Raw genomic sequence first — 26,070 nt, forward strand, 5'->3', positions numbered from 1 at the left:
TGATGATGGTCAGTGTATGGAACTGGAAAGACTCCTGTTGAGATGGGCTCATTACAGAAGATCAAGTCTAGTGTACCCCCAAGGGTGTGGGTTGGTTTGCTGATATACTGGGCGAATGTAAACTGGTCCATGAGGTTGGATAGTGCATTGTTGTCACGGACAGACTGGTTCATATTGAAGTCCCAAGTGATAACAATCCTATACTGACTGAGTTTTTGGCATTTGAAAGAAGAATTCATAAATTTCTAAAAGTTAAACTTGTTGCCATGGAAATAAAAAAAAAATGTCAAACAAAAAATTAAATAGTAAAAGGCACCAGTTTAGCATGTACCTGACAGACCTATAAAGTTTGATGAAAACATATTGAACGGTTTATGAGTTATGCTCCGGAAACGAACCCTACCCTCACAGAACCTAAGTCCATCTTGTTGTCATGGAAACGTAAAAAAATAAAAATTTCTTAAATTTCTAAATAGCAAAAGGCACCAGTTCAGCATGTACCTGACAGACCTGCAAAGTTTCATGAAAAAATATTGAACGGCTTATGAGTTGTGCTCTGGAACGAAACGTGACGTACGGACGGAGCCCGTTTCTAGATCCCCCGCCGACTTCGTTGGGCGGGGGATAATAATAATTGGTATTTTGAGCAATGTCGCCATCGTGGTGCGATGTCACACAACCAAGCAGGTCACAAGGCCCGACCACCCGATCCATATAGTCGCCCCGTACCACAAGCATAGGCGTTGTAGGCTTTGGAGCGCCCAGTGATGTGCTTCTCCAAATGACAATATGGCAAATCAGCCCATATGCAGGCTTACCCCGCAATAATAGATAATAGAATTTGTAGGTATATGCGACTCAACTCCAGTTTAGCTGTCTCGCGGGCATGACGTTCCGGGGCCCAAATCCGACTCATAGCCCCACGCGGGAAAACAAGCTCCTTCCAGGTACAGGTATCCATTGTTAATAAAATGAGGATTGGATGTCCATAACGGCATGGACAGTATTGGTGAACGGAGACAACAGACTAAGGAAAATACACAGTTCATTTGGATCCGTTTTGACTACTGTTAGAGTTGTCAGTGACGTTTGTCCTTTCGTTTTAGTAATAAATTAATATTCTTCTTAATACATGGAGGCACGGGGGGTCCTGTCATCTGAAGGCGCCGCTATTCGGTGTACAGAGTTGTGTCCCTTGGGCACGCAAGAAACCTATGATCGTTGGTTCCAATCCCGGTTCGCCCCGAATGTTTCTAGGTTTATCAGCACCATACCCGTCTTCGTGGGTTTCACTGAAGTGGTAAACGTCCGAGACCTGCATCACTTTGGGCTTTCCTCCCACATTAAGCTGACACGCCGTGATATAACTGGAAAACTGTTAAAAGCGGCGTATCAACCCAACTCACTCACTCGCGGTGTGCAGAGTTGCGTCCCTTGGGCACGCAAGAAACCTATGATCGTGGGTTCAAACCCCGGTTCGTCCCGTTTCTAGGTTCGTCAGCACCATCCTGGGTTTCATCACAGTGGTACACGTTTGAGACCTGCATCACTTCGTGATATAACTGGAATACTGTTCAAAACGGCGTTAAACCCAATTAACACACTCCCCCACTTACATAAACCAAAGTAAATAATGAAATATTCAAAGTAATAACCAAACCTGCTGAAACATTTATTAAAACGACAATTCTAAAATTCAAACATAAATACATTTTCGCGCGTCGAGAGATCAAAGCAAAACGCTCCCATCCAGACAGCAGTATCATGCCATACAATTAACGTTGTTTGGACAGGCAATTAGTGTCATAAATAACTGTGCGTGCATATTTGTCTATTATTGCAGGCGTTTCGAAAATACACGTCGATTCCCATTGCTGATTCACGACCAAAAGACTAGAGTGTTTCCTTGAACTTTCCACACCCACTTCCGCATTTCGTCCCATTCTAACTTACACACCTGAGAGTTCGGACTATAAAGCGAAGCGGGAAGGTAAGTTGATCTGATAGTGACATTTAACAGTAGGTTAAACAAACCAGGCTATATGAAAGAAAGGCACCGAGTTTAAAGTGTAAGTGTTAATATGACAGGCCATCGGAGATGACCGGCTTTTTTAATGCGAGTATTCTGGAAAAAACATGCACACCTGTACTAACGAAAATGGGTGACAAGTCACCTGTCCCGGTAAAAATGGCGGCCAGGTATGCAAAGCCATGACTTACGGAGCCAGTCAGTGGGGACGATCAAAACATTGTCAGTTCCAGATAGTTTAAGATAGTTGATGTCAAACTTTTAATTGTGTGTCAAATGTGCCTTATTGATATGGTAACGAGCGTGGAAGCAAATATCGGTACAATGACGCTTATCAGCTATTTATGGTATGATGACCAACAGTCACAGGTAACTTTTGGGGAGATTTTACAGCATCCTACTGTTTTGTAATATCACTATAAATGTACATAAGTATTTATTGTCTGTAATCAGTTATGTTGCAATATAATATATATTACATTGCGGTTATTTGATGTAAGATGTTTAATGGCTAACCAATATTATCAAATCATATACTCCAACAGTTTTTAAACTTATTCATACCAGTATCAATATTGCCACTGGTTTCACCCTGGGTAGCGTTGAACTCCTAAAATTTGGGAGTTTCATCAACCACACCCACCCTTCCACCTTACCCATCACTCACTCTTTTTGTTATAATGAAAAGCCCCTTGGTATGTGTTTTGGATAATACTCTAATACCAGGATATCCTGGACGCTGAAACCCGGTTGTGACAATGATTTTCTCTCATCATGCTCATGTTGTGTCCTGTTATTTAGAATGGTCAGTGAGTCCAAGTCTGTCAATTTGCGAATGTTGAGTTGCTTAGTGAGGCCCAATGTAAAAGTCTATCTTTTTTTTGTGTGTTATTAAATTATGGTGAATGTTGCATAGATTAGCAATATAGATCTTATAGCATCAAGGTTGAAGGTATAAAATAGAACATTAGTTTTGAGGCATTTTTGAAAATGAGTTATTGATTTTATTTCTCAAAACCTTGGTTCAATATCAGTATGCAATAAAACCCTTCAAATATTTTTGCAAAATATACAATATAGGGCCGGTATGATGCAGAAAGGATAAAATGTCGAATTCTCTTACGTTTTAGTTTGTCATTTATACAGAATGTTCAAGTTTTGCATAAGAACAGAGGTAAACTCTGCTTGGAGTAAAAGTCAAGATGTGATCGATATTTGCTGTGTCTACTTCTTGGTCTGGTTCTTTTGAGTATGTGTCAGACATGTAAACAATTTATGTTGGGCTTATTGATAAGAAAAACCCTTCAGGTAGGAGTGTTTTCCTCCATATAACTCATTTCTTGAGTTGGCAATCTGTCAACCAATTAATAACAAATGGAAAGCCTCCAGAGGCAATCTACATACATATGAGGAATGGCTGAAGAGTTAAACTATGATAGTCGGTGTTGATGGAGGTGGTACCTAATTATTGTTCAATATCTCCCCCCCCCCCCCCCCCCCCACGGTCCACACACTTCTGTCAATAATGCTGGAGTGGCTGGATCCCACTAGAGGGCTTCCTCCTGGTGGTGTAGGACGTCCTCCACCATGTCCACAGCAAAAATGCTGTCATCACCATTTGCATAATGGTTGCCAGTTGGTTCTTTCTTTGAGGACTGCCTCCGTGGTCTAGTGGTAGAGCGTCCGCCCAGAGAGTGGAAGGTCTGGGGTTTGATCCCTGGCCGCGTCATACCAAAAGACGTTAAAAGATGGTACTTGTTGTTACCCTGTCTGGTGCTCGGCATTAAAGGGCTTAAACAAGGACTGGTCGGCTCGGAGTCAGTTTTCTGTGTCTGAGTGGGGTATTCATTTTAAACTGCGGCATGGTATCTCAGTAGGCTAGCACTATGAAATCCGGACTAGTACAAGCAGCCACACACACATACACGTGCATGCACGTCACTATATAAGTACAATAAATCTTGGATGTGACATTAACCCCATTTTAGGGGCGTTACACAATGATATGGTTTTATATGGGATTCCAAACTATGTGCTCTTGCCAGAAAAATCTGTCAGTTTTTATTTTCTTCAAATTAGAGGTGTTTTAACATCATATTCAATGCAATATGTAAAACTATGCATTGCAGCTGCTTCCTATATATATTTATTCTTGTTTATTGGCCCTGTTATAAGTGAAGTACAAGTTATCTCTACGAAGTCATAGCAAACCATAGTGATCATGGTTAAAACTATATTTGCATGAACAATGAAGTTGGAACTTTTTAATTCCAGTTTAGAAATTTTTACTGACATTTGCTGCAGGCAAGGGGCCAAATATTGGCCGCTGGAAGGTCTAGATAAATACCTGAAATATATAAAACAATTCAAATTCAAAGCCCTATGTGGATTACATGCGTCACAGGGAAGAATAGATCATTAGTCATGTCAGTGTCATAAATAACTGTGCGTGCACATTTGTCTATAATTGCAGGTGTGTCGACAATACACGTGGACTCCCATTGCTGATTCGCGACCAAAAGAGTGTTTCCTTGAACTTTCCACAGCGACTTCCGCATTTCGGCCCATTCTAACTTACACACCTGAGAGTTCAGACTATAAAGCGAAGCGGGAAGGTAAGTTGATCTGATAGTAACATTTAACAGTAGGTTAAACAAAGAAAGAAAGGCACCGAGTTTAAAGTGTAAGTGTTAATATGACGGGCCATCGGAGATGACCGGCTTTTTTAATGCGAGTATTCTGGAAAAAACATGCACACCTGTACTAACGAAAATGAGTGACAAGTCACCTGTCCCGGTAAAAATGGCGGCCAGGTATGCAAAGCCATGACTTACGGAGCCAGTCAGTGGGGACGATCAAAACATTGTCAGTTCCAGATAGTTTAAGATAGTTGATATCAAACTTTAAATTGTGTGTCAAATGTGCCTTATTGATATGGTAACGAGCGTGGAAGCAAATACCGGTACAATGACGCTTATCAGCTATTTATGGTATGATGACTAACAGTCACAGGTAACTTTTGGGGAGTTTTTACAGCATCCTACTGTTTTGTAATATCACTATACATGTGCCTAAGTATTTATTGTCTGTAATCAGTAATGTTACAATATAATATATATTACATTGCGGTTATTTGATGTAAGATGTTTAATGGCTAACCAATATTATCAAATCATATACTCAAACAGTTTTTAAACTTATTCATACCAGTATCAATACTGCCACTGGTTTCACCCTGGGTAGCATTGAACTCCTAAAATTTGGGAGTTTCATCAACCACACCCACCCTTCCACCTTACCCATCATTCACTCTTTTTGTTATAATGAAAAGCCCCTTGGTATGTGTTTTGGATAATACTCTAATACCAGGATATCCTGGATGCTGAAACCCTGTTGTGACAATGATTTTCTCTCATGTTGTGTCCTGTTATTTAGAATGGTTAGTGAGTCAAAGTCTGTCAATTTGCGAATGTTGAGTTGTTAAGTGAGGCCCAATGTAAAAGTCTATCTTGTTTTTTTGTGTTATTAAATTATGGTGAATGTTCATAAATTAGCATATACCGTATTCGACGTAATAAGCGCCCGGCCCTAATAAGCACCCACGGCGATATTTATTAATATATTGGCTTGTGAACAATCCCAATTAGCACCCTTCCGATTGATCAATGTACACAAGACTTATTTATTCGTGTCTAATATGCACTCGTGTGTTATATGCACCCTTAAGTATGGGCAATTAAATTCTGGAAAAATATATCTGGCGTATATATAAACATTTCAGGCTGTCAGCATAAACCATGAAATTTATCTTTCAACTCTGTTTTTTATTCACCAAAATACCATTCTAATAAGAGCCCCTTATTTCTACTTTTGCGAGCGCCCTGGGCGCTTATTACGTCGAATAATAGATGTCATGGCAATGAAAGGTTGAAGGTATAGAATACAACATTACTTTTGAGGCATTTTTTAAAATGAGTTATTGATTTTATTTCTCTTCAGCATCACAAGCTTGCCGTAAAAGGTGACTATGCTTGTAGTATAAGGCGACTAATGGGATCGGGTGCTCAGACTCGCTGACTTGGTTGAAGCATGTCATCGATCCCAATTGCGTGGATCGATGCTCATGATATCAATCACTGGATTGTCTGGTCCAGACTAGATTATTTAAAGACCACCGTCATATAGCTGGATTATTGCTGAGTGTGGCGTAAAATAACAAACAAACAAACAAACAGACATGACAGAAGCAAATGTCAATGATAATTTCCCAATGTTAATAAAGCAATAAATAATGTTGTGGCTTTGCAGAGGTGACTTCTTTTTCACTGCAAACAGGACCAATATAATCATAAGAAACATGATAAAAGGAAGAGGGAGGTACGGGTGGCCCAGTTGTCTGAGGCACCGCGATTCACTGTGCAGAGTTGCGTCCCTTGGGCACGCCAGAAACCTATGATTGTGTGTTTGTACCCGGTTTGCTCCGATTATGTTTCTAGGTTTGTCAGCACCATACCTGTGCTCGTGGGTTTCACCGAAGTGGTAAACGTCTGAGACTCACATTACTTTGGGCTTTCCTCCCACATTAAGCTGACACGCCGTGTTATAACTGGAATACTGTTAAAAGCGGCGTTAACTCACTCACTCCTGTATGAGTTTCCTCAGTGTCATTCTATAAGTGTTCACAGTGTTTTCATTCTTTTCTTGGGCAAATCTTTTTAGTTTAATTAGTCGTTTATCAAATTTACTGAGGCACTACAGCTTGCTGTGTAGAGTTGCATCCCTTTGATGTACCAGAAACCTATGACCGTTGGTTTAAATTGGGATATGTTACTATTTATGTATATTGGCATGGGTGGCCAAGTCTAAGGTGCCATGATTCGCTGTGCAGAGTTACGTCCCTTGGGCGCACCAGAAACCTATGAAACCCAGTTTGCCCAGATTATGTTTCTAGGTTTGTCAGCACCATACCCGTGTCCACCATCAGACTGCTGTTTCCTTTTTGGCTGATATTTAAACATTGATTATTGTGTTGAATGAGGGCCCTGATTTCATATTGTTGTCTATTTTTGTTGTTGATGATAAAATAAGCAGTCAGAAAGTACTATTTATCAGTGAATGTTGACATATTTGTCATAAGTGGTTTCAAATTGCTTTTGTTAGACTAACATCTAGTCTCTGAAATGAACATATCGTACATAAAAAAACAGTTGTTCAGTTATCTTAATAAAATATAATAAAAAGGAGCCCAGTGACTCTCTTCATTTTCAGATACTGCAGTGATCTAGACTTGCCAAACATTATAGACTTGCATGGGCTGTATTTGATATATATTTGTATCAGGGTCTGTAAGACAGACTATGCTTTTATGTTTATGGCATTAAAAACACATGATAAACGTACGAAACGGTGTGCACATTTGCATATATATATCTTGTATGCAGATATGTGCAAAGGGTGCCCACAAGTTTCTGCATTCATGGGGTGGTCGGGTAGCCTAGTGGTTAGAACATTTGTTGTCACGCTGAAGACTCGGGTTATATGTGTGAAGCCTATTTCTGTTGTCCCCCGCTGTGATATTGCCGGAATATTTCTAAATCTTGTAAAATCTTGTAAAATCAAACTCACTCACTCACTCACTCACTCACTCACTCACTCACCCACTCACTCACTCACTCACTCACTCACTCACTCACTCACTCACTCACTCACTCACTCACTCACTCACTCATGCTTCCTTAAATGCAAAAAATATTGCTGTCAATTTTTGAACAGAACTTTTTGTTATCCTTATTTTGAGGTTGTCTTTTCCCATTTTTCATCAGGGCGGCATTAGAATTATGATCAACAGAAACACAGATATAAAACATGCAGTCTCATTGTACTCCATGAGATTACACATGCTGAGGATGTGTACCAAGATTGCTGTGGAGATAACCTTTAATCAACTTTCCTTCTATGTCAGGCTAACATTGTGTTTGAGGAGATATCATGGTATCGTTTACGATATCCTCAGAGAGTTTTACTGTTACCTGTAAATTACAGTTCTGCAGGACAAATAGTGACAGGTTTATTCTTTTAGTAGCATTGTTAGTGTAGCTGAACATGTGATGTGCCCTTGTCATACCCTGTTACCATGGCTACTGTATTGGAGATAGAAATGTACCTGGCTGAAATCAGGATAGAGAAACGTAATCATTAATAGCACTGCTGTGTGGTTTACCAGGTCAGATGGGTGGGTACTTAGCAACCTATACTGGTTGCAGAGTTTGTGTGACTGCATGTCATTGTTTGTCAATTGCTTTGATCTGACCCGTGAAGATCCGGGGTAGAATAGGTCTTCAGCAACCCATGCTCCCATGCTTGCTGTAAAAGGCGACTGCTTGTCGCAAGAGGCGACTATCGTGATCGGGCGGTCAGGCTTGCTGACTTGGTTGATGCATGTCATCGAATCCCAATTGTGTGGATTGATGCTCATGATGTCAATCACTGGATTGTCTGGTTCAGACTAAATTATTTCCAGACCACCGTCATATACCTGGAATATTTCTGAGGTGGCGTTAAACAACAAACAAACATGCTTTGATCTTTGCTCATTATATCAATCACTGGGTTGTCTTGTCCAGACTGAGTGTGTTAAGCCACAAACAAACAAGCAAAATCAGTGATATATCTAGACTTGCTCATAGGCCAGTATTTAGCTATAGTCTGCAGCAAATGTCAGTAAACATTCCCAAATTGGAACTGTGGAATGAAAACATTCCCAAATCATGTTAATAAATATGTTTGTTATATTTAATGTTATGGCTTGGTCAGGTCAACTTGTATTTCATGGATATCAGGACAGTTAAGTGGGAGGGGCTTTAATGATTAGTTTTATATCATTGAAAGGACTATGACCTCTGAATGTAAGAATATGGGGACTTTAAAAACATCCCAATTTTTAAAGAAATAAAAGTTTCCCCCCTAATATCTTTGCAAAGAGGTTGGGGTCACAGGTGGCCCAGTCGTCTAATGCGCCACGATTCACTGTGCAGAGTTGCGTCCCTTGGGCACGCCAGAAACCTATGATTGTGGGTTCGAATCCCGGTTCGCCCCGATTATGTTTCTAGGTTTGTCAGCACCATACCTGTGCTCGTGGGTTTCACCGAAGTCTGAGACCTGCATCACTTCGGGCTTTCCTCCCACATTAAGCTGACGCGCCGTGATATAACTGGAATACTGTTAAAAGCGGCGTTAAACCTAACTCACTCACTTTGCCAAGGGCCCTTATGTTGGAATCCTAGATAAATCCCTAAATATGGTTTCAACATATTTTTATTTCAACTGAAAATTGGGATCAGTAAACAAGACACAGCTTATTTGAACACCTCTCCCTACATATGAAGCAGACATTTCATAATCTACCCAAGATACTGCTCAAGGCGACACTACCAATTCCTCACTCCCTGACTCACTTAATCCTGTGTTCTTATGCTATATATAATGTTTGTCTGAACATGAGTAATCTGTTTGTAGGTGCAGTCCATGCTGAGTGATCGTAAAAGTCTAGATTACCCACAGTGCACCTGACGGGTCCAACATGGGTCCGAGCACCGGTTTCATGAAGTTGCTCTTGATGACCTTCTGTTCATTGTTTCTGGTGAGTCAAACAGCAAGTCAACTCCGACAGTAAATCTTCCTGGCTACAACATACCATATTCACTGTAATAAGCACCCTGGTCGCTCAGAAAATTGACAGAGTGGGACACTTACCATGCTTACTAAAACCGTACATTATGTTATGTTTATCAGTGATCTGGTGGTTAAGAACAGACTTTGTTCATATGTTGGTGAAACATTTTTTAACGAATAGTTACTATTATTAAACATATTTTTTTGTCCCAAAAAAACAAAGGGATTGGGCAAAAGTGCAACACTTATTACCGCCTTCTCCCTCAATAGTTACTAGCCAATTATCATGATTATATGCCCTTTCTGCCTGTTTATATACCATATATGACCGTAGATAAGCCGATCTCATAGATAAGCCAATCTGTATCAAAATGTTAGGACCCCCAACCTAAAAAACTACGTCTCATCATGATCTGTCATCAGAAATAGTAGATCAACAAATCCGTTTTGAATTATGCTAGTTAATCCTGTCGTTACACCGTCGTTAATGAAAAGTGTTAGTTGTATATCTGGACTCATGTTTGTAAACTATGTAATCTATTTTATTAATTATAATCAAACTTTCATTCAATAATATTTACATTAATTTCGGTGTTCATCTGATCACTTACAACTTCTGTTTGCCCTGTTCCATAAGGTCCGCTCTACCAATTCACCGTTATTTACAGCAACCGCGATCATATTACCGTTACTGACACCTTGAAATGAACCTTAGTTCACAGAAAATGGATACATATATCATAACTGCCATACCTTGACTCGTTAAAAGTAATATTTGTTGTAGTTTGACGATTAAATGTCAACATAAGACATTGCAATGGAAATAGCGAGATCGTGCAAAATCTCAATGGTGATTTGTCAAATTGTTCCGTGTGAAAACATTACCCAACAAAAAGTGCTGCTGCATAACCCTGGTTATGGCTATCATTATTTTGAAGATACAGAGGGGTGGTCGGGTAGCCTAGTGGTTAAAGCGTTCGCTTGTCACGCTGAAGACCCAGGTTCGATTCCCCACATGGGTACAATGTGTGAAGCCCATTTCTGGTGTTCCCCGACGTGATATTGCTGGAATATTGCTAAAAGGGACGTAAAACCATACTCACTCACTCACTTGAAGATACAGAGTATAATCTGCAATTGAAATAATATGACATCACAATATATTATCCGTGGTAAAATAGAAATTTAAGATACTATTTTTTCTGAACATTGCATCAAAATTCTTTTCCGTCATATTGGGTATGTTTTAACGTAATCACCGGTAGATTGGGAGAACACGTGTGTACAGCTGATGTCTATTTCCAAGCTCATTAAAATCAGATCTTAGTTCTCGCTGCCGCGAAACAAAGATCTGAGGACATCCCATTACAGGTCACGTCAGACCGACCTTTCGCCAACTCTGACCGACCATTGGAATTGCTGACAATAAGTCGACATTAGCCAATCAGAAGGCAGCTTTCTTGTGGTTTATGGCACTAATTTCAAATTGGCGACTACGCTTTGAAACATATTTTGACAAATTCTCGCTTAAAAATTTGAAACCTGAACAAAAGAACATTCTCAAATGGCTAATATATGGTCTAGATTGTATGGATTCAGTCGTTTAGCCCATAATTATCGTTTTGGAATACCCCGTTTTAAAGTTATCAAGGCTGCATGATTAGAAATCACATTCCGACTTTCACTTTCATGATCTGGTAAGCGACGCTCTGATTGGTCGGATGAAAGGTCGTTCTGACGTGACCCCTAATGGAATGCCCTCAGATCTTTGTTTAGCGGTAGCGAGAACTAAGATATGATTTGAATGAGATTGGTCTATTTCCGGCTTCATTTATGAGACAATACGCTTGGTAATCTTTATCACCTGCATATAAAACAATGCCTAGCATAGCAAGAAATACAATCAAAATGGTAAATCATCATGTCTAGTGATGTTTAATTGCAAATATCACATTTTCATTGACAAAGTTTGTTATAGCGTTGTTTATTCACCTAAATTGATACGATGTAGTTTTTAACCGACAGAAAAAAGAGTTTGATGAAAGTGCAACCCATACATAAGCCGACCCCTTTGTACAGAATCTTTTTTCTGGTCCTCAAAATTTGGCTTATATACGGTCATATACGATACCTGATTATATACCTTATAATATACCTGTGACCTGTTTTCTGTGACCCGTGGACATCCGAGGTAAAATAGGTCTTCAGCAACCCATGCCGAAAAAAAGGTGACTATGCTTGTCATAAGAGGTGGCTCGTGGGAACAAGTGGTCAGACTCGCTGACTTGGTTGATGCAAATCATCATATCCCAATTGTGTAGATCAATGCTCAAAATGTCAATCACTGGATAATCTGGTCCAGACTCAATTATTTACAGACGGCGTCATATAGCTGGAATATTGTGGAATGCAGGTTAAACAACAAAAAACAAAAAACAAACCCAAAACTTTTTTAGGTAAAAAGTATGAAATGGTCACAAGAAATTTTTAGTCTAGCGCTTTCAGATTTGTATAAATGTTGGCCAGGGAGCACTTTTGGAGCAGCGCGTTTAATATGACAAATACGGTTCATGCAATAAATAATTTGACATGTTCAAGATTTATGGAAAATATTCCGTCCGGCCTTGTTGTCATGGTTGTGGCAGCTGTGTTGACGCATAAATTGATGTTGAATCATTGCTGTAATGTAAGGAGTTTCCTGCTCATGTTACATGAAGTAGCATCAAGGAGTGCACAGTGTAAACAAACTCTGAAAATCGTGACTTACCACTTGACGTCAAGCAGTTTTCACAACTGAGCGTCACCACTGTCACCTGGAGATAGAGCAGTGAGATTTTTTGCGTTGAGATTCGATGTTTTTATACTTTGGAAACTGTGAACTTCATGGTTCATTTGAAGCTCACCTGGTCCTTTGGACCAAGGTGAGCTTATGCCATACCGTGGCGTCCGTCGTCCGTCCATCAACAATTCATTCAAATGACTTCCTCTTCTGAACCACTAAATGGAAATCAATGAAATTTGACTGGAGCATCCCTAGGTGGTGGGGATTCAAAATTGTACAAATCGTGGGGCTGACCTCCCAAGGGGCTAGGAGCGGGGCCAAATAGGGGTAATTTGGCTATATTGCTTAAAGCGACTGCTTCTCTGGAACTTAGAGATAGATATCAACCATATTTGGTTGGAAGCATTCTCTGGAGGTGAGGATTCAAAATTATGAAAATGGGGGGGGGGGGGGGGGGGGGGGGCTGACCCCCCAAGGGTCAGGGCCAAATAGGGTCAGGGCCAAATAGGGGTAATTTGGCTATATTGCTTTAAATGACTTCTTCTCTGGAAGTAAGAGATAGATATCAACCATATATGGTTGGAAGCATTCTCCTGTGTCAAGAATTAAAAATTGTACAAATGGAAGGGCTGATCACCCCCCAAGGGACTGAGGGGCAGGGCTAAAAAGGGTAATTTGGCAATATTGCTTTAAACGACGTGTTCTCTGGAACTAAGAGATAGACATCAACCATATTTGGTTGGAAGTATTCCCAGGGGCTGAGGGGCGGGGCCAAGAAGAGTTTATGACTTGGACATAATTAACATCCCCACTGTATAACCATATGTTTAATTGCTGAGTATAATGAGAGGAATGCACATATGCTACCAGGACTGGCCCTTCTGTTCATCTGTCTGGCTCTCCCAAAGGAGTTAGAACCTTGACCATAACATGCAAACCGATATTATCCCCACCCTGTAATAAACAGATACATTGTATACATTTGTTTGTTATGAGGAGAATAATACATTTATGCCAATAGTCTTCGTCCTGGGGTCCAGCCTTGCATCTTGAAACTTAGATCCTGGATCATAACATGGAAATGGTTCAGATCTAATATGCTACATTTGTATCTAGAGAAATACATGTTCATGCAGTCAGATTTGCCATCCACCCCTTTTATATGCTGACAGTCAAAATTACGAAATATTTGCAGTATTATATACATGTACAATGCAAATGTATATTTTGTCATGATTGCGGAAATATCCAGGTGAGTGATACAGGCCCTATGGGCCTCTTGTTCCTTTATAGAGTTGAAAATATTGAATTAATACATCATTATCAGAGTTGATAAACAACTCACTCATTCAGTCAAACTCTCACTCAGTCAGACAACCAATGTCACCCAGACAACAACTGACTCAGACACTCACTCACTCACTCTTACAACCAGCCACTCAACCAATCTCACTCAGACAACTACTGACTCAGACACTCACTCACTCACTCTTACAACCACCCACTCAACCAATCTCACCCAGACAACTACTGACTCAGACACTCACTCACTCACTCTTACAACCACCCACTCATACAACCACCCACTCATACAACCACCCAATCATACAACCACCCAATCAGACAACCACACACTCATACAACCACCCAATCAGACAACCGCCCACTCATACAACCACACACTCATTCAGACAACCACTCACTCACACAGACAACCGCCCACTCATACAACCACCCACTCATTCAGACAACCACTCACTCACACAGACAGCCACTCATTCAGACAACCACTCACTCATACAACCACCCACCCATTCAGACAACCACTCACTCACACAGACAGCCACTCATTCAGACAACCACTCACTCTGACCTCATACAACCACCCACCCATTCAGACAACCACTCACTCCTTCAGACAACCACTCATTCAGACAACCACTCACTCACACAGACAGCCACTCACTCAGCTCCTTCACTTTGCCTGGACCTACATAACTTTCCTCTGACATTAATCTGCCCTACACGTACACAGGGACAATATGAATGTTGGCTTTCCCTGTTTCAGATTGCTGGCATTGCTATAATTGCTGTTTCAATATGGAGCATCGCAGATAAGATCTTCCTGTCTCACATCATCGGCTCAGATCTGATCACCGTGGCGTCCTACTTCCTGCTCATCGGTGGCATTGTAGTGGTCGCCAGCGCCATCGTGGGCCTTGTGGCCACCGCTCGGCAAAACAGGATCTTACTCATTGTGGTAATGTTTCAGATTTAAGCATGGCCCTTTACTATGCAGAGCTCCAGATAAGCTGCGTATCTGCGTAAAATATGCATCAGAAATGCAGAAATACGCAGTTAAATAAAATCCAAGCGTATCAAATACGCAACGAACATTACAGATACGCAACAAAAATAAAACTTGTGCGTATCATCAAAATATTGTGAAGTAACTATGTGTATTCGATTAGCAAATCAGCAACTTATTTTGAAATTATAAACGGGCATTCCGTCAACCTTGCCAAACTCAATGATGACAGTTACATCATGATCATTTGCCATCACGTTTTCTTGTGGAAGTATCGTGGTATTTTTGAGTCCTATAAAGCTCTCGAACCCACACAAAACCAGTTTGCAGGGACTAGATGTATAGTGTTTTTAAATATTTAACTAAAATACCCACATGTGTAAAAACTAGTGGGTAACAGAAATTTGAATACCCAGATAGAATTACTGATACCCAATGATTTTAAAATGCATGGGTAAAATACCCACAACACCAAAACCTTTTCTGGAGCTCTGACTATGGTTATGATATTGACTGAAAAACCAGGTTGTTTGCTTCCTTGTTTAAAAAAGAAGAAGCTATTTCCTGTACCACAAAGTGATCTTAGCGTTAAGATTTTTCGTAAGCCTATGTTAAAGTATTGGAGTTACGATCATCTTAGTGCTAAGATCGCTTTGTGGAACAACACCCAGGTCGGTGAAGCAGAGTTGCCCGAAGGATTTGAACTTCTTATTCTTTCAATGCATAGTTTTGGTATAGAGAGAGGGAGTATGATTTTTGCAATATCACGACAGGGGACACCAGAAATGGGCACCACACCTTATACCCTTGTGGAGACTCGAAACCCAGGTCTTTGGCATGATAAGCGTAGGCTTTAACCACTGAGCTATCTCACTGCCCCTATTAGTAGAGAGGTTTGTAGCTGTACAAAAACTTCACATTGTGAGGATAAAGAAGGTGCAATCTCGTCAACACCGTCTTCATGGACACTACACACAGCTCCTAATTGTCACTCAACGATGCACTGATTAGTAGACATTGTTGGTTGCCGAAAAACGTAATAAGAAAAGTATTTCAATCTCATTAAAATCATAACTAAGTTCTTGCTGCCGCTAAACAAAGATCTGAGGACATCCTACTACGGGTCACGTCAGAACGACCTTTCGCGATCTTTGACTGACCACTGAAATGACTAACAAGAAGTCGACATCAGCCAATAAGAAAGCAGCTTTCTTGAGCTTTACAGCACTTGTTTCAACCTGGCGACTTCCATTTCAGACTACGCTTGGTAAATATGTTGACACAGTTCTTGATAATAATTTTGAAAACTGAACAAACGAACATTCCGGAAATAATAATCTAACAATATATTTTTTGTTTGCAGTTTTTCGTCCTCCTCCTCCTCATCTTCCTCCTGCTCCTTATCGGTGCCATCATGGCCGCGGTGTTCCAAGGGGAGGTAAGTCATGCCCCAAAATCCAGCCCAGTGTTGTTGTTTTGATGTCCAACTGTCAAATAGTCTTTGTGAAAATTGGTATGTACTTCAGGCTGACGGGATGATTAAGCATTGACATGATATATCTGAAGTCATTTCTTCAATAATCATGATCAATTTCAAATTTTAGGTCAAATATGTGACTCCATTAAGTAACAGAAAGTAATGGCTTTTAAAATTGCCAGTCCTTGTCCTAATTTTTCCAGTCCCAACTTTCAACAAATAAAAAAACGTATAGAAATTATTTGGTTTTAATTATTTCAACATCATGTTCAGTGCAAAGATGTTATCTCGGAAGTAACTTAGCTATATCTATACGTCATTCACACAAACTTCAGTCACAAATTTCGAGGCAAAGTCACTACAATTGGGTATTTAACCTAGACGAGGGGAAACCCTGATGGTAACAAACAAGATGACTTTGTTCGAAAAATGTATTTATATGAATATCACCAATGTTTTGTTCAACAACAAAGAAGTATAAGGCACTTTATTTGCCGGTCCACAGGGACTGGCAGTCACATAAATTACCGGTCCAAGCCTAATTTTACCGGTAAAATACTGGTAATTACCGGTAAACGGGAACGCTGATGCTAGATAAGGACATGATCATGATCAGTACCTTTTACGATGTGGTTGCAGAATGGGTACCTGGTAGTACAATATTGTGATCAGAGTAATGATATATATCGTTATCCATGACAGCTTGAAGAGCAGATGCAGAATTCCATGGCTGAATCCCTGCAGCAGAAATATGGTGCTCGTGGACGTGAAAATGTTGCAGCTACTGATGCCTGGAACAAAGTACAGAAAGACGTATGTTGACCATTTTGTTTCCCAAAAGCCAATATGGAATAATCCTGGAGTGTAGTCGCAGATTGTTTGTTCGTTTCTTTTGTTTGTTTGCTGTTTAACATGTTTAATGCCATGCTCAGAAATTTTCCAACTATATGATGACGGCCTGTAAATTATCGAGTCTGGATCAGACAATCCAGTGATTGACATCATGAGCATTGATCCACGCAATTGGGATAAGATGACATGTGTCAACAAAGTCAGTGGGCCTGACCACCTGATCCCGTTAATCGCCTCTTGCGCCAGAGGCGAGTGGTATAAAATCTTACAAGGGAGGTTTGTGACCCTGCTACAACATATTTATCTTATTGACATGTTTAAGTATGACATTGTGAAAAAAATACAACAAATTCAAAATTCAAAGATGTTCAATTGAGCTTGTGCCATGTCATGTGACTTTCATTGACTCGGAAAAAGTGTCTGACCTTTTGCTTTGAAGCAGGTAAAAGGGATTTATTCTGCCTGTCAGAAATCCATGTGCTGCCTGTCTTGCTCATGGCTGGTTATAAGGGATTTATTCTCCCGCTGAGAAATATATTTCCCTCCAAGGCGGGTTACATATAGAGGATTCATCACGAGTGTTTTTTAATATGGGAAATATCAACCGAGTCTTAGTTAATCGGTATTTGCCGAGCCTTTGGCGAGGCAAATACCGATTAACGGGACGAGGTTGATATTTCCCATATTAAAAAACACTCGTGATGAATTCTATTTATCATTTTCACATTTTTGCTTCCAAATTAAGGAATAATTGCATTAAACATTAACATCTGCAACTTGTCGAAATCTTACATATGGATCGTGCGTAGTGATACATGTTTTCCATAGCCATGTAAACCAAAATAAACAATTCGCTGAGAAAAAAAGTTCCTCGGATTATTTTAAACAAAATACTTGAACAGACTTTTGCAGAATAATTGAAACTTTAATAACGGTAACAATAACGTTAACAACAACGATTCTGTGTAATCTGATTATATCTCTGGTGTAACTTCACTTATAATATATAGTTTCAAATCAAACCGCTCGCTCTTCCGGTTATCTAATTTGCATATCTAATTTGCATACTTATGTCATTGGGGTATGACATACATGTTTTTATGTCATAAGCTTATGTCATGGATAAATGCTTAAGTTAAATGATAAAGTATTTTATCAAGATCACATGGACCAATCAGTTCTCATCATTCTGACATGAAGGCGTGATAATGGGTGTTGTGATCCTCCAATGATAAACTGTTATAATACTGATAGCTGATATTTATGTGTAAATATGTCTTGTATTTATTCCTCAGTTGAGGTGCTGTGCTGTGCGTGGGTCTGACTGGGAACTCTACCGGGGTACAGCGTTCTTCACGGAACAGCAGAGTGAGTAACAGGAACGACAACCTTACTGTTGATTTCAAAGACTGTTATCTGTTGGCCATGTTGCTCATTCAATGCTTGGCCAAGTCACCTGTTCCACATGCTATTCTACTTCTGTGAAGATCCAGGTTAGAAAAGGTCTTCAGCAACCCATGAAGATCCGGGGTAGAATAGGTCTTCAGCAGCCCATGAAGGTCAGGGGTAGAATAGATCTTCAGCAACCCATGAAGATCCGGGGTAGAATAGATCTTCAGCAGCCCATGAAGGTCAGGGGTAGAATAGATCTTCAGCAACCCATGAAGGTCAGGGGTAGAATAGATCTTCAGCAACCCATGAAGGTCAGGGGTAGAATAGATCTTCAGCAACCCATGAAGATCTGGGGTAGAATAGGTCTTCAGCAACCCATGAAGATTCGGGGTAGAATAGGCCTTCAGCAACTCTTGAAGGACCGGGGTAGAATAGATCGTCAGCAACCCATGAAGATCATGGGTAGAATAGGTCTTCAGCAACCCATGAAGATCATGGGTAGAATAGATCGTCAGCAACCCATGAAGATCTGGGGTAGAACAGGTCTTCAGGAACCCATGAAGATCTGGGGCAGAATAGGTCTACAGCAGCGTAAAAGGGAACAATGCTTGTCGTAAGAGGCGACTAACAGGATTAGGTTGTCAGGCCCGCTGACTTGGTTGATGCATGTCATCATATCCCAATTGCTTGGATCAATGCTCATGATTTCAATCACTGGATTGTCTTGTCCAGACTTGATTATTTCCAGACCACCGTCATATAGCTGGAATATTGCTGAGTGCGGCGTTATACAACAAACAAACAAACAATACTCCTGTTCTACTGATGTTCTACTGATGTTCTACTGATGTCCTACCCTGCAGACTACAACAGGAAGAAGTACGTCCCGGAGACCTGCTGTGTCTATGATGAGAGGATAGGAGATTATACAGACGTGGCAAAGTGTCAGAACTTTGGGATGGGACCTCCCAACAATCTAGAATCAAACATCAGAAACAAATTTCTGTATTATAATGTAAGTAACATGGTTTCTCATCTTTACCTGCAGGAGTAGTTCATAAAGAGAATTTTTTTATAGATATTTTATTGATCATATGAACCTTGGTTGTCAGAGAATGGATACAAATGCCCTACGTTGACTCGTAAAAAGTCATATTTGTGTTGAGTCTGTTAAATGTCAGTATATTTGCCTTAAGATATAAAACTCTCTCTCTTTGTATATGGAACTGAGGCCTTAAATACAATTAATCTTCATATTACCTGTTGGGCTGGGGTGTGGCCTGGTTGTGGTGGATGGTCGTGGTGGATGGGGGCCAGGGTGTGGGTGGATGGGGCCAGGGTGTGGGTGGATGGGGGCCAGGGTGTGGGTGGGTGGTTGTGGTGGATGGGGGCCAAGGTGTGGGTGGGTGGTTGTGGTGGATGGGGCCAGGGTGTGGGTGGATGGTTATGGTGGATGGGGGCAGGGTGTGGGTGGGTGGTTGTGGTGGATGGGGGCCAGGGTGTGGGTGGGTGGTTGTGGTGGATGGGGCCAGGGTGTGGGTGGATGGTTGTGGTGGATGGGGCCAGGGTGGATGGTCGTGGTGGATGGGGGCCAGGGTGTGGGTGGATGGGGGCCAGGGTGTGGGTGGGTGGTTATGGTGGATGGGGGCCAGGGTGTGGGTGGGTGGTTGTGGTGGATGGGGCCAGGGTGTGGGTGGATGGGGGCCAGGGTGTAGGTGGATGGGGGCCAGGGTGTGGGTGGATGGGTGTGGTGGATGGGGCCAGGGTGTGGGTGGATGGTTGTGGTGGATGGGGGCAGGGTGTGGGTGGATGGTTGTGGTGGATGGGGGCCAGGGTGTGGGTGGATGGGGGCCAGGGTGTGGGTGGATTGGGCCAGGGTGAGGGTGGATGGGGCCAGGGTGTGGGTGCATGGTTGTGGTGGATGGGGGCCAGGGTGTGGGTGCATGGTTGTGGTGGATGGGGGCCAAGGTGTGGGTGGATGGTTGCTGTGGATGGGGCCAGGGTTTGGGTGGATGGGGGCCAGGGTGTAGGTGGATGGGGGCCAGGGTGTGGTTGGATGGTTGTGGTGGATGGGGGCCAGGGTGTGGGTGGATGGGGGCCAGGGTGTGGGTGGATGGGGCCAGGGTGAGGGTGGATGGTTGTGGTGGATGGGGGCCAGGGTGTGGGTGGATGGGGCCAGGGTGAGGGTGGATGGTTGTGGTGGATGGGGGCCAGGGTGTGGGTGGATGGGGCCAGGGTTTGGGTGGATGGGGCCAGGGTGTGGGTGGATGGTTGTGGTGGATGGGGGCCAGGGTGTGGGTGGATGGGGGCCAGGGTGTGGGTGGATGGTTGTGGTGGATGGGGCCAGGGTTTGGGTGGATGGGGCCAGGGTGTGGGTGGATGGTTGTGGTGGATGGGGGCCAGGGTGTGGGTGGATGGGGGCCAGGGTGTGGGTGGATGGGGCCAGGGTGAGGGTGGATGGTTGTGGTGGATGGGGGCCAGGGTGTGGGTGGATGGGGGCAAGGGTGTGGGTGGATGGGGCCAGGGTGTTGGTGCATGGTTGTGGTGGATGGGGGCCAGGGTTTGGGTGGATGGTTGTGGTGGATGGGGGCCAGGGTGTAGGTGGATGGGGGCCAGGGTGTGGTTGGATGGTTGTGGTGGATGGGGGCCAGGGTGTGGGTGGATGGTTGTGGTGGATGGGGGCCAGGGTATGGGTGGATGGATGGGGGCCAGGGTGTGGGTGGATGGGGCCAGGGTGTGGGTGGATGGTTGTGGTGGATGGGGGCCAAGGTGTGGGTGGATGGTTGTTTTGGATGGGACCAGGGTTTGGGTGGATGGTTGTGTTGGATGGGGGCCAGGGTGTGGTTGGATGGTTGTGGTGGATGGGGCAGGGTGTGGGTGGATGGTTGTGTTGGATGGGGGCCAGGGTGTGGGTGGATGGTTATGGTGGATGGGGGCAGGGTGTTGGTGGATGGTTATGGTGGATGGGGGCCAGGGTGTGGGTGGATGGGGGCAGGGTGTTGGTGGATGGTTATGGTGGATGGTTATGGTGGATGGGGGCCAGGGTGTGGGTGGATGGTTATGGTGGATGGGGGCAGGGTGTGGGTGGATGGGGCCAGGGTGTGGGTGCATGGTTGTGGATAGGGGCCAGTGTGTGTGTGGTTTAATGGGGATGAGACAGGATGGGGTGGATTATGACTGAGAGTTTCTTTTTAGGAACGAAACTGAGTAAAATTTATTTGTAGCTTAAATGAATATGCACAAGAATTAAGTTTAGGAAATGTTTCAGGGGTGCTATTCCAGTGCGAAGACCTTTCTGCAGGACCACTCTGGGATACTAATGGCCATTGGCTTTGTCTTCTCCATCTCTATGGTAAGTCGTAGGACCTTGTATCGGGCGAGTACCTTGCACACGTCTCAGAGCTGCATCATTGACGTGTATATTATATTGTCATCATTCCAGGGTACCAACATAGGAAGTTTGTTTTAGTTCATGATGAAATGGCATATTTACCTCAATTCCTTTAAGGTGTAGCAATATTTCATTGATTATTCCATACAGTGCTATGATATCACGCAAAGGGATGAAAAGGTATAGGTTTGTCAGCCTTATATTGGCGCGTGTGGGTTTCACCAAAATGGTCAATGTCTGAGACTTGCATCACAAAATATTAGGTCGTTGATTGAAAGACGTAATTGAAATGATGGGGTATTTAAATACTCACTTCATCACATGGATATTATTATCCAACATTTGGAACTGGTCATTTATGTCCATTTTTGAGGTGAAGTCTGATATGTTTGCTCTGAATTCTTTGCATACTGAGAAATTAGAAACCTACACACAGGCTTGTTGATCGTGCTGCTTAAGACGTTCTCCTGATGTGGCCTGCTTTCAGGGGTTATCGGTTCGACAAAAAAAAGCTTTTGAATCGAAAAACCATCTCTGATGGTTAGGCAGTCATGTATCTGAAACACTGCCATATTGGGTGAGTGAGTGAGTTGGGTTTAACGCCGCTTTTAACATTATTCCAGTTATATCGCGGCGTGTCACCTTAATGTGGGAGGAAAGCACGAAGTGATGCAGGTGTCAGACGTTTACCACTTCGGTGAAACCCACGAGCACGGGTAAGGTGCTGACAAACCTAGAAACATAATCGGGGCGAACGGGGATTCGAACCCACAATCATAGGTTTCTGGCATGCCCAATGGGCGCAACTCTGCACAGGGAATCGCTGCTCCTTAGACGACAGGGCCACCCGTGCCCCCAACTACCATATTGAAAAACTGTTCACAACAGCATTAATCCCGACTCACTCACTCGGCTATGAAGATCGTGTATAGTTTAAAATTATAATACATGCTGAAGGTTCTTAATGCCATTTGTGTAATATTAGATTTGCTTTGCAGATTTCAGGTTTGGTGTTGACGATTTTCTATTTCCGACGTGTGGTTGGTGACCAAGATGCGGAACGTAAGCATAGATATACTGAAGACGATACTGCCGTGGAAGAAAGAGAGAACGAGAGACTGTGAGAAAGGAGAAACTCAGAGGCTGAAAGTCACAGCCTTGACATTTAGTCACAAGACCTTGTCTTCAGTGTCATATGACCTTGCACTTCAGATTTTTTTTACCTTCACTGAGAGTCATAACCTTGACTTTGTTGGTTACGTGGACTTGACACGGAAAGATTCTGGCATTAAAGGGCCTTGACCTTGTGAATAGTATGCAACATTGAGATCTGATATTTGACAAGTCACACCGAATAAATGGTATCATTAAGAATAAATACAACTCAATGGATAACAACTTCTGGTCTAGTACATTAAGTGATTCTCACACCTTTATGAAGCTGGAGTGACTACACCCAAGCAGTGAGAGGTTACATACATCATGTGCTGTGATAAGCAGATTAACATGAACAACAACAGGTACGAGACTGCACGTAGCTAATAGATATCTGTGTAGTCACTTCAGCTAGGACCCGTGAAGATTCCGGGGTAGAATAGGTCTTCAGCAACCCATGCTTGTCGTAAAAGGCGACTAACGGGATCGGGTGGTCAGGCTCGCTGACTTGGTTGATACATGTCATCGATCCCAATTGCGTGGATCGATGCTCATGATGTCAATCACTGGATTGTCTGGTCCAGACTCGATTATTTACAGACCGCCGTCATATAGCTGGAATATTTCTGAGTGCGGCGTTAAACAACAAACCAACCACTTCAGCTTGGAAACGGTGTAAGATTCTACATTGAAACGTCACTAAATGCAATGAACCAGAAGTAGTTTTTCATAAAGTTGTATGTTTTCTGTATTACTCACCAACTTATAGAATGATAGTCAGACAGTTGTGTCAAGTTTACCAGATGTGAAACTTATTGTCAGCATTCCAAGAAGAAATGTTTGTGAATTTGTGAAGATGAATGAATTAACTGTGTAACCATGGTAACTGCCCATCCGAAAACTGACCAACAGTGGCAGGTTAGCATGTTAACGAGAATGTCGTAGTTTAGTCTTTTTGCAAAAACAGTAACATATTTTATTGGCTAACTGTGGCATTATTCTTAGTTAATACACTAGTAACAGGAATTAGATTCTGTCAGTAGTTCATTGGACTATTTTATATGTTTTAAAAAAGAACTTTTTTTTACTTATTTACTCATTAGATGTGATTTCAGCAATATATGAATTTCATTTTGCATTTAAGGAAGATTAAAAAGAATTCAAACGTACAATGTGTAAATATTAGTTGATTTCATGGGAGTAAATTAAAAAGGTACTTCTCAAATTTGGAGAAATTTCACTTGTGCCTATTTGATGCTTATTCTGTAGTGTTGTATAATTGCATTGAATGTTGTCCATCTTAGCTTTTACCATGCACCTGGTCAGTATTGAAGACCCGCGCGTCAGCAGTTCCTGGTCAACAGACATTGCATACTGTGTCCATTGTGGGTCAGGGTGGTCATGTTACAGCAGGTCACTGTTCTGAAATAATTTCTTACCTGCCAGGATCCAGTGATTGAGGTTTCTAACCTCAGAATCGACCTGATTATCATCCATGGTTTTGTCAGTGTCATGCTGAGCTTGTGGGTTTCACCGAGTTAGTTAACATTGACATTCATCCGTCATAAACTGCCATGCCATTAATGATTTAGTTTTCTAAGCAGCGTTCTAAAAGGTGATACATTCCTTCCCATGCACTTACCCCTACACAGAGAGGTAGGATTCGATGCCAAAAATAATATGTTCATGTTCAGTAATAAAGTGAACTTTATGTTGTGGTAAACTTCAAATTGTTCAGCTTACTAAAATAACTCAGATTTTCTAGGCTGGAATATTGCTGAGTGCGGCGTTAAACAACAAACAAACCAAAATACTGTCAAACTCATTCTCTAGCCAGTGCTGCTATGGTCAAACCCGCTTGACAGGCGAATAGCGTGACTTGCGCCCAATGAAACTTTTTGTGACCCTTGAAAGGTTTTTGTATGATCTTTCATATGACTCAATTTACCTTTAATCCAAATGGTCATTGTGTGTAGAGCTGGTGTACATTAAGGAAAGGGAGGCCACTCTAAGTGTAAGGGGCAGATAACCACCCTTGACCTGTTTCTTCTCTGAGGGTGTATCATGTTTGTGTCATTAAAGTGTGCTGCATTTGTAAAACACCTTTAGGTTTTATGCTTTTTGTAGACTCGGAGTGTATTGTAAGTATTTAATGCGTAAATGTTGATTTTAATAAGACGATGGCTTTCTGGCAAATTCACAATGAAACAATTTTTGTCAGGGAATTCTCTCGTGTGTGTAATCCAGATAATCCATACCTGTGACTCAGGGCGGTTCACTGTTTTAACAATGTAATTATTATCACATAACATGTTTATAGTGGGTACTGAAGCAGTGACAAGGATGATGTGATACTGAGTGGGATGGCGTGGTCGGGTAGCCTAGTGGTTAAAGCGTTCGCTCGTCACGCCGAAGACCCGGTTGCGATTCCCAACATGGGTACAATGTGTGAAGCCCATTTGTGGTGTCCCCCGCCGTGATATTGCTGGAATATTGCTAAAAGCGGCATAAAACCATACTCACTCACTCACTCACTCACTCACTGAGTGTGATACATAGGCGTTAACTTCCTTCACACAAGGACCATGTATATCTAATCATATAACGAAAGTTTTTAATCAATGAGATATACCAATCTGAAAACTTGTTATCACAATTCAATGACGATGCAAACAAGGTCACCTTCAAGAACTACTTTTTATAAGCTCCATACATCAACGCAATGCCTACTTATTTGATAAAAGTGCTGCCTTCACGTTTCCAAACTATTGAGATAGAGGTTTCCTTATCAAATCATTTGGCAGTGTGTAATAAATATGGTAGAGCTGTTCACTCAGGCATTGTATTCCTGTGCAGTTTAGATACAGTTACTTAGTAATGCAATCTTTAACCGTGGTAACTTCATTATTTCAAGAATAACATTATATGATAAACATATTATAACCTTCATAATTATCATCATGCAAATTATATTCCTTGTTTACACCTGGAAAAAAGTTAAGCACCACCTTCA

General features: G+C 42.0%; 1 protein-coding gene across 4 annotated transcripts; it reads left to right on the forward strand.

Annotated features, from left to right (window-relative positions):
- Window positions 1–1,753: 1,753 nt before the first annotated feature.
- LOC124117573 (CD151 antigen-like) lies at window positions 1,754–25,718 on the forward strand. Of its 4 annotated transcripts, none has more exons than XM_048385982.1 (10): window positions 1,756–1,990; window positions 4,503–4,644; window positions 9,545–9,668; window positions 14,551–14,742; window positions 16,154–16,228; window positions 16,970–17,080; window positions 18,415–18,487; window positions 19,375–19,526; window positions 21,780–21,863; window positions 22,901–25,718. In XM_048385982.1, exons 3-10 carry the CDS (start codon window positions 9,609–9,611, stop codon window positions 23,024–23,026), a joined length of 873 nt encoding a protein of 290 aa, XP_048241939.1. In that variant the 5' UTR covers window positions 1,756–1,990; window positions 4,503–4,644; window positions 9,545–9,608; the 3' UTR covers window positions 23,027–25,718. The 4 variants fall into 4 exon arrangements, with proteins under 4 accessions (XP_046335484.2, XP_048241939.1, XP_048241941.1 ...); XM_048385984.1 differs by lacking the exon at window positions 1,756–1,990 and adding an exon at window positions 2,048–2,069; XM_048385983.1 differs by lacking the exon at window positions 1,756–1,990 and adding an exon at window positions 2,179–2,398.
- Window positions 25,719–26,070: the final 352 nt, after the last annotated feature.

This window comes from Haliotis rufescens, unplaced genomic scaffold, assembly GCF_023055435.1.
Source record: "Haliotis rufescens isolate VD_foot unplaced genomic scaffold, xgHalRufe1.0.p SCAF_6, whole genome shotgun sequence".
Classification (NCBI taxonomy): domain Eukaryota; kingdom Metazoa; phylum Mollusca; class Gastropoda; order Lepetellida; family Haliotidae; genus Haliotis; species Haliotis rufescens.

Bases quoted from the DNA above. Each gene is read 5' to 3' on its own strand.
- LOC124117573 (XM_046479528.2), top strand. From the start codon at position 9,609: ATGGGTCCGAGCACCGGTTTCATGAAGTTGCTCTTGATGACCTTCTGT. The intron at 16,229-16,969 runs GTAAGTCATGCC...TATCCATGACAG, and splicing joins CCGCGGTGTTCCAAGGGGAG to CTTGAAGAGCAGATGCAGAA. The intron at 21,864-22,900 runs GTAAGTCGTAGG...TTTGCTTTGCAG, and splicing joins TTGTCTTCTCCATCTCTATG to ATTTCAGGTTTGGTGTTGAC.